The 12283-nt window shown below is 37.2% G+C and overlaps 1 protein-coding gene across 1 annotated transcript in view; it reads right to left on the reverse strand.

Annotated features, from left to right (window-relative positions):
* Nucleotides 1-10676: 10676 nt before the first annotated feature.
* NRIP3 (nuclear receptor interacting protein 3) overlaps nt 10677-12283 on the reverse strand; it is a 36951-nt gene continuing 35344 nt past the window's right edge. Inside the window, exons 6-7 of the mRNA XM_070935215.1 lie at nt 12175-12269; nt 10677-11091 (exon numbers count right to left, since the gene is read on the reverse strand). Coding sequence (XP_070791316.1) covers nt 10677-11091; nt 12175-12269 — 510 coding nt within the window. The remainder of the gene's footprint in view (nt 11092-12174; nt 12270-12283) is intronic.

The following is a 12283-nucleotide window of genomic DNA, read 5'->3' on the forward strand; positions in this document are numbered from 1 at the left end:
ACAGCAACCCACTCTCCCAATCTTTCAGCCACTTTTCAGTTATGCTGACAATCTTGCTTTTGTATAAATAATGTTCGTGCCAAGAAACTGAAAAAGAACAGGTAATGTTTTTCTTTGAATTTACCATCTCAAAAGCAAATAACATCTCCCATGTAGGAAAAAAAATTAAAACAGCTTTGTTTAGAATATTAAGAATCTTCAATTAATACAGTACAAATATTTTTGTATCAAGATAACATAATGTATTAAAATTTATAACAATGTAATAAAGCTGAAAAAAAAGAGAAATCATCCATTATCTATATGTCTTTCCATTCTGAAAGTTGTATAATCCAATCCAGAAGGGCTTTGAAGGGGGCAGAGGTCGACCCCAAGGCGCCTAATTTGTGGGGTGCCACAGGGGTTGGTCCTCTCACCCCTCCTGTTTAACATTTATGTGAAGCCGCTGGGCGAGATCATCTGTGGCTTCAGGGTGGATTTCCATCAGTACGCTGATGATACTCAGCTGTACATTTCCACCCCGGGCTACCCCAATGATGCCCTTGAAGTGATGACCCAGTGCTTGGAAGCCGTATGGATCTGGATGGGGAGGAACAAGCTCAGACTCAACCCCTCCAAGACCGAGTGGCTGTGGTTTCTGGCGTCCCGTCATAGTCAGTTGACTCCATCACTGACTATTGGGGGTGAGATCTTGATCCCCTCAGAGAGGGTTCGCAACTTGGGTGTCCTTCTGGACTTGCAGCTGTCTTTAGAAGACCACCTGACGGCTGTGGCTAGGAGGGCTTTTTATCAGGTTCGCCTGATTTACCAGTTGCATCCCTTTCTGGACCGGGACTCCCTACGCACAGTCACTCATGCCCTCATCACCTCCCATCTGGACTATTGTAACGCTCTCTACGTGAGGCTCCCCTTGAAGAGCACCCGGAGGCTCCAACTGGTCTAGAATGCGGCCGCGCAGGTAATTACGGGAGCGACTTGACGCTCCCATGTAACACCGCTCCTGCGCGAGCTGCACTGGCTCCCGGTGGTCTTCTGGGAGCAATTTAAGGTGCTGGTTGCCACCTTTAAAGCGCTCCATGGCTTGGGACCTGGGTATTTACGAGACCGCCTTCTGCCACCGATAGCCTCCCATCGACCGCTACGCTCCCACAGAGAGGGGCTCCTCCGGGTGCCGTCGGTTAGGCAATGTCGGCTGACAACCCCCAGGGGGAGAGCATTCTCTGTGGGGCCCCCTACCCTCTGGAATGAGCTGCCCCCGGAGATTCGTAGGATTCACGACCTTTGTACCTTTCGTCGCGCCCTAAAAACACTATTATTCCAACAAGTAGGGCTGGCCTAAATAATAATAACATTTTATTATTTTAATTTAGTTTTATTAGAGTTTTTTGGCCAATTTATTTAATTGTTTTAAATTGCTTTTAATTTTTATATTGTCATGGTTTTAGTTTTGGCTTCACACCGCCCTGAGTCCTTCGGGAGAAGGGCGGTATAGAAATTCAATAAAATAAAATAAATAAATTTGTCCAAATCTTCTGCCTGTCCTGGAGATCTGTAGAAACTATTTTATCTAATCTGGAGACTATCTTGCAAGCCAACATTGCTGCTGTACATATTCCACCAACTAGGAGCCATGTATGTACTTAATGTTGGTACATAATGGCCATCTACTGGGTTTTGCTGCCTCACCATGTAACATTTTGCCCTTGAAGACTTAACAGCTAAAGATGTTTCCTTATATTTTTGTATCTACTACTCCAAGGTGATTTTAATGCTAATATGCTGGCATTTGGGTGTGAATTTTCCAGTGTAGTCATGAAGTCAGTGTGTCAGGCTTGAAAATTCACTGGATTAACTATCTTCTCATTTATTCCAGCATCTTAAATTCAGACTTCAGAACTTCTCCTGTGACAGCAGTTTGTACAATGTTTTTGATTAATAAACCCTAAGAATGTACAATTCTAAAATGTGTACCATTGTATTGATATAATGTCATGACCCTCCCAAGGTTTGAGCAAAGCATGCCCTACTTTCTCTGCATTTCCATGACAACTATTTGAAAAAAAGCTCCCATTTCAATTTTCACATTCCTTCATTGTATCTCACAGCTGCATTCAACTTGAGAGTTTTTTCTGCCAATTATTCACTAGTTTTTTAAAACTGAAATACAGTTAATTTATATGTTAGTGGCTAAAGAAATGAAGATTAGAAAAGCATATTATATAAAATATCTAGCAGGCCATAATATCCCATATATACCAAATATAGAGTCTAGGGGTAGAAGCCAGAACCAATCACATGTTCTTGAAGGGGATGTAAATCCTAAAATAAGTTTTAATGTTAGCTTTTATGGCAGAGAAGAGGCAGATGATGACATTCAATTCTGGATTTTATTTGGCACAGTCAAGCAGCCAAGAGGACAGGCTGTCTGGGAACAGTTTGTAAATCATATTGATAAACTTACAGGAAAAACAATGTATAACTCATAAAAATAGAAATTGAATACCTGCCTCATCACACATGCATTATTAAAATGTTAAATGGAAGTGGATAAGGGGGAATTGAGGGAGTCACATGGATGAATTTTATATAAGCATATAGATATTACAAGCTAAACCACAATTTATTAAATAAACTAAATTGGCTGACTTCATAAAATACATTGCACCATTAATTGTGTGGTATATATAAAATTGGTCAGATTTATTCCACATTATACCAATATGAAACAACTAACATTATCACTTAGCACAGTGTATAAGAGCTATTAGTCACATGAATTATAGGCAAATTTCCATTTATTTTCATAAATTTCCATTATTTTTTACTTTAATATTCATGAAAAAATGCAAATGTGTAAAAACTATTGTAAAATATATGTGTGAAATTAATGAAAGTTTTGTGCAGAACTGCACAGCAGGATTCTATTTCTAAATTCTTTCAATTGTATTTAATGTTCAACTTAGTACATCAGTACAACTGGTAAGTTCTGAAGCTTGTACAATGTGGGATACTTATTTGTCTTCTAACCACCTCAGTAGCCTGATGTATTTTCATGCTATTCGAACAGGACTAAACTATGTTTTCAAAATGCTAAATATGTGTAACTTTGAAAACACCAGGGATTTCTGGTGCAATGATGTCCTTTCCTGTCTGTGCTTCTGTCATTAAGCTAGGAGAATAGAAAGAGGATTCATCTACACAGCTCACTTTCTTCCTTGAGGTAGGAAGAAAGTAAATCGATCTAAAATTCACTGGTCGCACAGGATTCCTCTTTCTGCGCCTCCAGAACGAGGCTGGCACGGTTACTACCCTGCTGCAACCAATAGGAGTGATTATAGGTTTTTTTTCCCAATCAAAAACAGAGGTAAAGAGATAGTAAAGAGGAGACTAGCAAAGGAGGGCAAGGATCTACACTTGGCCTGGATGATTGACATGCAGACAGGCAAAGAAAGAAGATGGTGGTGGAAAAGCTAAGAAGGGAGGCTGAGAGCCAATGGTGGGCTCCGAGGTACCTATTAAGGCTAAATCAATAGGAATAATAACTTTATGGAAAAACCTGCTTTGTCTTCCTTCAGAAGGAAATACAAGGTATGCAAGAGAGATTTCTATCCACTCTGGAAGTAAAGATTAAAATGGCCTAGGAGGAATAGAGACAGACAGAAAGGAGAGATTATGCAGGGAGCCAGGGTTTAGATTAGATTAAAAAAATGGAAAAAAACCATCCTGTAAGAAGACAAATTAGTCTGTATTTCTGAAGGAAAAAAAAGAGCTACATAGAGGATATGTCTGCAAAATCCACAGGAAATGAATGTGACTAAGAGTTGATGGAGACTTCATATTTTTCTAAGAAATAAATACAATTGCTCCTGCAACTACTTTGAAAGTTGGAAGAGCATAAAAATATTTTATAGAGATTTGATACAAAAACAAATCTCTTGGATTGGAAAGAGATATAATTAGATTACTATGTTTACTATCTTTATCAAAAACTGCTATATTCCTGTTCCGTAGCCTAGGGTTTTTTTTAAAAAAAACTGACCCAAAATATTTTAGCCAAAATTCAAAGTTCTTGCCCGGCCTTTTCATGCTGTTGCATACAAATTTGATGGTGTTCTCCATGACTCATGACTCATGGGACTTGGCATTTACTTCCAAGTACCCCTGCAGAGTTGGATTATAAGAGTATTGATATCTGTTCCATCTCAATTTGAGCCATAGATTGCAAAGTCTGCCTTGAACAAGTTTTATTTTTAAAGGCAAATACTAACTGGTGAATATGCCATGCTTACTGGAATATGAGGAACAGGTTATTTGCAAATGACATTCAAGTTTATTTCACCAGGCAGAAAACAGCAGGCAGGCAGCAGCAGAATCCCAGATTTCCTCAGTTGCAGTTCTTGAACTCAGCATGTGCCCAATCATAATTAAAATATCATGAAATTGACATGGAAAATGCCAAATTAATTAACTCTAACACAGAGGCCATTTTTAAATTGAATAATCCTTTCTGTTCCATGAAGTCAGGTGGAATGTTGCAAGATCTTTCATCAAGCTAAAATTGCATCTCTACTGACAATGCTAGAGCTGAATAAAAAGGCTTTGCAAAGTGGTATTATTGTGGGTATCCACGCCTAACTGCCAGGCCTTTGAAGGAATCCAGACAAGAAACCAAAACAATGAGTACTCATGTGACCTTTCTTTTAAGGTAACAGAATTCTTCAAGTCTGAAAGTGCTTCCCAACTCCTTGCCTTCACTTTCCGGAGAATTTGGGAGGGTCCCTTCTGACCATTTTCTCCATCCCATTCCTCCTTTGGACTCAGATTTCATTTATTAGGATTGCCTAGCCTGTGACTCTTTCTCTGGTCTCCCAAGGTTATTCTCACAGCCCATTAAATTAGCCCTGATGACATCAAAATGCAATGCACAGTACATTTTCATGATGTAAGCTCCACCATTTATACTTGTGTGTGTCATGGTATAAGCATGTAAATGCGAGTAGATAAATAGTACTTAAATGGAGAGGAAACAGCACTCTGTGATGTCATACTGGCCACATGACCATGGACATGTCTTCAAACAGCGCTGACTTATGGCTTTGAAATAAAGATGAGTGTTGCCCTCTATATACGGCAACAATTAATGGAGTAAAATCTGCACAGATTCCTTTTTTCCCTTTTCCTTGTCATGATGTAAGTGTATATCTAGCATTTGCATAGTAACATCACAAGGCAATTTTGATCACGTGCCTTCTGTTATTGCAATGCTCTCTTGAAGTCGACTGGGCCTCTTGGAAAGATGTGCTAATAAGACAATCATCTTTCATTATTCTTTATAGTTAAGCTCCTAAATAAAAACAGCTCTTTTCTCAATTGGCAAATTCCTTTGGAAAGCTTATTTCTTAGCACTATTGCAAACATATTCAGGTTTTATTTTCAGAGGGATATTCTGACTTCACAGAAACCTGGGCCTAAATGGACATTACTGTTGACAGTTGACTGTAGAAGGTAGATCCACACTTTTGATACCTTCATTGGTCAGTTCTAAGACTGATTGCTGTACCTCTTATTGTTTGGTTTCCTTTATATTACATTTTAATTCACTTTTTTCATTGTATTCCTTGACTTTCATTACTAGAGCTTATAGATCATTTCCATATTCAGCTATCAGACTAACATCATCAGCATAACACAGGTTATTGATGTTTCTTCCTCCAGTTTTAAAATGACATTCATTCTTTTGTAGTCTTTGAAATAGCAATAGCAAATTCTGAAATTGCCAAGAAGACTTTCATGTTGATGAAAGGCTGGCTCACCAAAACACGCACACATTACAAAGAAGAACAATAGTTGAAAAGATAATGGAGACAAGACAAGCATATAAAGTACTTTTAATATAGTCAACCATCTTAGCTCCATTGTCAATGTTATATATAAAGCAAAGAGAATATGTGATAAAATGAAAGATAACATTCTGGCAAGAATCCCTCATAAAAGGCTGAGGAAACTGCATACAAAATACCGAGTAAAGGAATCTAATTTTAGTTCCAGGTATTAATTTGAGAGATTATACTACATCTAATACTCAATGTATTAAATAAGAAATCCAAGCATAAAATGCACTGAATGGTTTTTCTGTAGAAAATAAAGTACATGTTGCATTTCAGTGTCTTCTGCAAGAACCATTCTGTCATTAATGGCACAAAACTTAAAATAAGGGCAAGTATGAGGAAATTTAGTGTGCGGCATCCATTTCCTAAGCCCTGCCAAGTTGGGCCAGCCAAAGCAGATGGCAGCAGCGTTTTTCTTTTCATCCCTTTTCAGCCAATTTGGGGTGGGGAATCTTACTTTTTGGCAAGTATAAATGTCAATTTCAAGGCATCCTTTACTTGATACTGTAATGTTAAATATTGGATTTGGATCTAGTTCAAGTCCCCACTCAGTCAAGGAAGTCTGACTGGGTAACTAAATGCCAATAATGCACTTTCAGTTCAAACTGTCTCCTCATAAGGTTGTTACTGGGGGATAAAATTGGGTATAGTGAGACTTCCACGTAACAAACCATTTACTCTCACAGAAAGGCAACTATACAATAAATAAATGTATCTTATCCCCTTAAGCATGCATAAGACTTCAATTTTCGCCTGTTTAATTAAAGGTACAAATAGTAACATTATGTCCGTGTTAGAGCTTTGTTTTATATACTGTAAAGCAGGGGTCCCCAACCCCATTTGTGGACCAGCACCAGTCCATGGCATGCCAGAAACCGGGCCACGCAAACAAGTAAAGCCCCATCTGCAGGATGCAGGCAGCATGTAAAACCACGCCCCCTCTGGTTCATGGAAAAACCTCTCTCCATGGAACCGGTCCCTGGTGCCCAAATGATTGGGGGCCACTGCTGTAAAGCTAAAGATCAAGGAATCCTACTATCAACATAAATATATATCCAATTGTTTAAAATTATAGTGACATTTGCCCTTAGTCCAGGTAAGACTTTTGCAGACAATTAAAAATGGATCAGGTTCCAATTTCAAGATTGTCAATAAAATAGTAAGCTACAGTAGCATCTTCAGGGCCAGGTCAAAAAAGTCAAGGTAATGGCTTGCAACCATGCAATCTAAGTCCTGCCCCCTTTTTTTACTGACATCTTACTTAACACCATCTTGCTGTTTTTGATCCCTGGCAACATACATGCCTAGCAAGCTCAGACAAGGTAGGAAAACATGCGGAACATGACTTTTAGAATTCCTTAATAGCAGCAGAGTCCTGTGACCCAAAATGGAGCAGTCACCAAAACTATGAGCTGCTGCCTATTGCTCAATGGTGGGGATGCATTAGGGCAATTTACTCGCTGCAGTACCTGGTTGGCACATTTAAAAAAAACTATCTTTTGATTTCTCCTACCATGCCATATTTGGTTGTGTTCTGTTTTTGAAGGCTTATCTTGGTGACTGATGGAGAGGCAGGATCCCAAACTCCCATTGCACTTCCAAAAAACCCATTTTTTTCCAGTGGATTGGAAAGAATAAAAAAAGAATGTTAGATGCTGGAGATTTATATAGTGGATTTGACCACCTGCTTAATCCTTCTTGAAGGCATCAGGTCAAGGTTGTTATTAAAACAGCTATTTGACCCTCTGTCTGGTTTAAGGGTTCTTCTTTTCTTGATTTTTAAGCAAAAAGGGCTTGAAAAATTCATGTGAAGTTTTCAAGATTCTGCATCTTCTCTCATGCTTCTCACTTTGCTTGGTCCATGTTTCCTTTTATAGAACAGCTCTGATGGTCATATTGTTTTCTCTTTTTCCATGAGCTAATAGAATACAATCCTCTTACAATCTTTCCCTCACTTTTATGCAGGATGGACTATAGATGTGAAGTTCCTACATATCTCTACAGTCCATCTGTACAGTCACAGAACCACTCCTCCATATTTGCCTGAAAAAAGATGAGGTATTCCGAATCAGCAAAACAGAATAAAAATCAGAGTGAACCCAGTGGATGAGGCTCCTGGCAAGCATTTAAAAATCAGTCATGTATACTTTAATAGAAGTTTATTATATTTTATTTTTGTCAGCACAGTAATAAACACTCAAGTAATAAATTCATGAAACCAATAGCATAGTTACTTAAACAAATATATATTTCTTTTAAACCAGAGATATACATAGTGCAGTTCATCTTGCAAACACAGAATTTTTCTTTTTTTAAAATATATACAAATATAAATACTAACCAGAGTAATGACAGACACAAAGAAAAAAATATTTCCACGCACTTGTACTTTGTCAATAATGTCATAGACAATGCTGAACAGATGTTGCCAATCCAACTGCAGAAAGCTAAACTAAACCTTATTAAAACACGGACTTAGTGGTCCAGAAATAGATGTATTTTAGATATACTGTAGCATATTCTCTTCAAATGTAGACTGAACAAATCAAATTATAAAAATTGACGTAACTCCAAAAATGTTGGCTATGCATTCATTAGAAATAGCTTCCAGTGCTTTAATTGATTTAATGATAGTTCTTAACAATGTAAATACATATTCAACACAAATTCTTATTTAATAAGATAATAAGGATGCAATGTATTTTAAACTTTTTGCATCCCATTATAGTGATATTGGCACAGACACACGTAGAGACGCACACACAACTCTACTGAAGCCCCTTTCCAGCAAAGCACTTAATATATTGTAATTAGAAGCATATCTGTGATGCTAACTATATGGCCCATGGAATTCAAGGCTAGTAATCATAGCAACTCAAGCTTGCTATAATGGCTTTAGCTGTACTAAGGACAGAAGCTCAGGAGAAATATATTGATTGAAGAGTAACAGTGATGAAAGATTATCTACAGAACAGCTCCCCATATTCTTAAATAGCAAATGTACTTTAAAACAGCTGCCCAATATATATTGCTTGACACCTTTGTTTGCATGAGTTGGTGTGCAAGCAAGGAATAATTCTTAGGATCATCTTGGATCTTGCCATAATAGTGTGAAGGTAATTAAGTAGCTTTATGCATTTCTATGTGCATGCTGCCACAGTTTTATGACTGCTGCAGCAAACTCCAATTTGCAGACCCACCTTATTGTAGTGGAATCATAAGATGAATGGAAAGTGAACATCCTGTGTGCAAAGTCTCAATATGCTTATTCAAATTCACAGTTAATTAGATATTTCAAAAACAAAACACAAAATGTCACTTTGGAAGTGTGTGTGTTTGTGTGTTTGTGTGTGTGTGTGTGTATTACAGCCTTCCTGGAAATTTTAAATTACAAAGAGAAAATTACAAAGAGAACAGGAAATATTATTAAATAGTTAACACTGTTTGGTAATTGTTGATATTATTGAGAATCTAGTAGTCATCCATTAATGAGAAGCTCAAAGAAAGTATGACTAAAAACAGAAACAATGAATATGTTGTCCTAGAAAGACTCTTTCCTGTGACATTTAATACATATACACATATTTATCTTGCTATAATCTATGCTCAAACAGATTCTGAACAAGAAGACTGGATCAGTCTTAAAACACACTTTTAGATTCTTTGGCAAGTATGAGTATGTCAGAAAAAAATACATTACTAGCAATAGACAATCATGATGGATAGATGATCAGGTACCTTGCCATTAAAATGATGCATCCATATTTAAGTCTGGAATGCTAGTAGGCAAGCAAAAAAGGGACCAATTGAATTCTCAAATTTAGCGATATATTGCTATGCAGCAAAATTAATGTATGATTATATTCCTATAGTAAATATTAGCATTGAAACTAGCAGATACTGAAATTCTCTTCAAGGCTGTATTGTGATTTAAAAAATAAAATTTGGCTTCCAACTTCTTTCTGTTAACATCAACATTTCATTTGGGAGGAAAGTTCTGAAAATTCTGAGAAATACACAAGGTACATTTGAAAAATACACAGGACTTGATTCAAAGTAATCCTTCTGAGAATAGAAGGGTTCTTTTCATTTGTGGGAAGAAATCTGTGAATCTGCTACTGGAAGAAATTAGGGAAGTGATTTCCTTTCTTCCCTAAAGGCCCACTCTCTCTTCTTGCAATCATATACTAGTCTTGAAAGCCAACCAATTCTTTGGAACTTAGAAGAGAGCAAATTCATGAAAATGGTGCCTCTTTCCTTCTCCACCCAAAGAACAATTTCCATAAGTAAAATGCTACTCAATAAAAACCTTAGATCAAGTTGTATTATTACCATCAACTATTACGTAAACTATATTCCTTTGAATAAAAAGAATCCTCCACAACTTGTTTGACTTACTCAGATGAAAGAATGATGTCAAACAATTCATTGTTAACCACTGAGAAGTATGCTCTGTAAAGCTGATTAATAGAAACTAATCATAGCAGTTAAACACAATTGGTTCCAAAAAGAATGTTACAAAATTGTCTTCTCCCCAACCCCAATTTTGCAGGAGGCAGTTTATTTCACAAATCCATTTGTAACAAAAATTAGATTTCAGTAGAGTCTGGAAAAATAAATATTTTCATACTTGTATGGCTATACCGAGAACACCATTTTAAAGACTGGACTTAAGTGTCCATTTACAGATCATAACCCAGATTTTCAATATGATAAATGAAAGTCTGAAGTTGTCCTAAACTCCTGAAAAATAGATGTTGTTTCATTTAGCTACAGTCTAGCTGTAGTCTAGCAGGTTGAAATTATTGGTATTGACATCTTCTTATTCAACCAGACAGTATTTCTCTTCTCCAAAGTCAGCATTATATTCTCTTCATGCATCAGCAGTGCTGAAATGAGATGAATGTAACAGTCTCTCAAAAGAGTTATTTTTTGCCTTTTCCCCCACCTCCCAACTCTTGGAGCAAGGATATGCCCAGTAGACGCTCTGCTCATGCAATACATCAAAGCCACACACTCCATGAGAGCCAGGGCTACTCCCCATTCTGACAGGAAAAACTGTAAGGCAATGCCATCTGTATGGCTAGCACAAGCAAATCTGGAGGAAAAAGGTACCTGCCTTTTCCAGGGACACTTCCCAGGCTTCCAGTTGTGTGCTACAGCACTGAACCAGGAGCGCAGGTGGCTGCCATGAGGATGTGCCCTAGGAAATAACTGTTTAGCAAGTAAGGCACCTCATATTTTTTTTCCAGCTGTGTGTAAATCTTACAAATCCCATCTGTCTAACGTCTGACATAGTTAAGGGAAAGGGAAGCTGCTAACAAACGTTCTTGGAACAACTTTAAATGTTTATTTTATTATAGCATTAAGTTTTTTGTCAGAAAAGCCTATTTCTTAAGAGTCAACTTTATGACAGGACCAGACCAAGATTGTTTGCTGCCTGAGGTTACCCACTGTCCATCTCCCACTTGAATAAAAAGCACAGCATCCAAAATTAGTTAAGTCATTTAGACACCAAAGGCAGAAAAATGCTGTATTATTAAAAATACGGTAACAAATGAAATATTGCTTCCTTGCTTTCATGACATCTTACATCAACTGCCTGAGGCAGCCATGACAACTCTCCCAAAGTACTCACATAAATAGTTTAGGAGCAAAGTGGTAACACGGCTCTCTTTAGAATCTATCATGTTGAACAGTATATCATTATTTTGTTTCTTTTGGAAACGTGGCAAGCAGTGAGTCAAAATAGAAAGTTCAACAGAGAAGCCCAGTAGAACATCTGGAGAAAATATCTATTAGTTGTATGACAGATTTTAGATCAAGACCATTATTTGAATGATATTAAACTTGACCATAGTATCTGCATTTCAAGGTTCTAGAAAACATGTATTTTAAGACCAATTTATACTATCCAGCTAGTATGATGATGAGTACCAAGAGAAATGATAAAATGCCAACAAGAAAGCAAGTTCAAAAGTTACCGATTGGGGAACACATTTCTAAGCACATGAATATACAGGTGTGTCTGTTTATTCATTGAAAAATCCAAGCTTTCCACCACATATTACTTAGCACTGAAAGCTTTCTGGGTACTCATTCATGCTAATTTTCAATAATGTAATAAATACACCATTGATAGTGCATGGTGAACAATCAGGAGAGCTCTCTGGCAACAAACAATCAATCCCAACCATTTGTCCCACATATTCATCATGCTAATAATTTAACTGTATAACAAACATCCTCTTAAATATCAGTATAGCTTGACAGTTAAAACACTCACTTCTCTTCATGAATAGAAGCATTATTGACAAAAGGAATTTCTTCCTTGTCTGTCTTCCCCAGGATCAGATTTTGTTTCTCCAAGTTTATCACACACTAAGAAATAAAGA

This window comes from Pituophis catenifer, unplaced genomic scaffold, assembly GCF_029215685.1.
Source record: "Pituophis catenifer annectens isolate HBS135680 unplaced genomic scaffold, rPitCat1.0.hap2 SCAF_1, whole genome shotgun sequence".
Classification (NCBI taxonomy): domain Eukaryota; kingdom Metazoa; phylum Chordata; class Lepidosauria; order Squamata; family Colubridae; genus Pituophis; species Pituophis catenifer.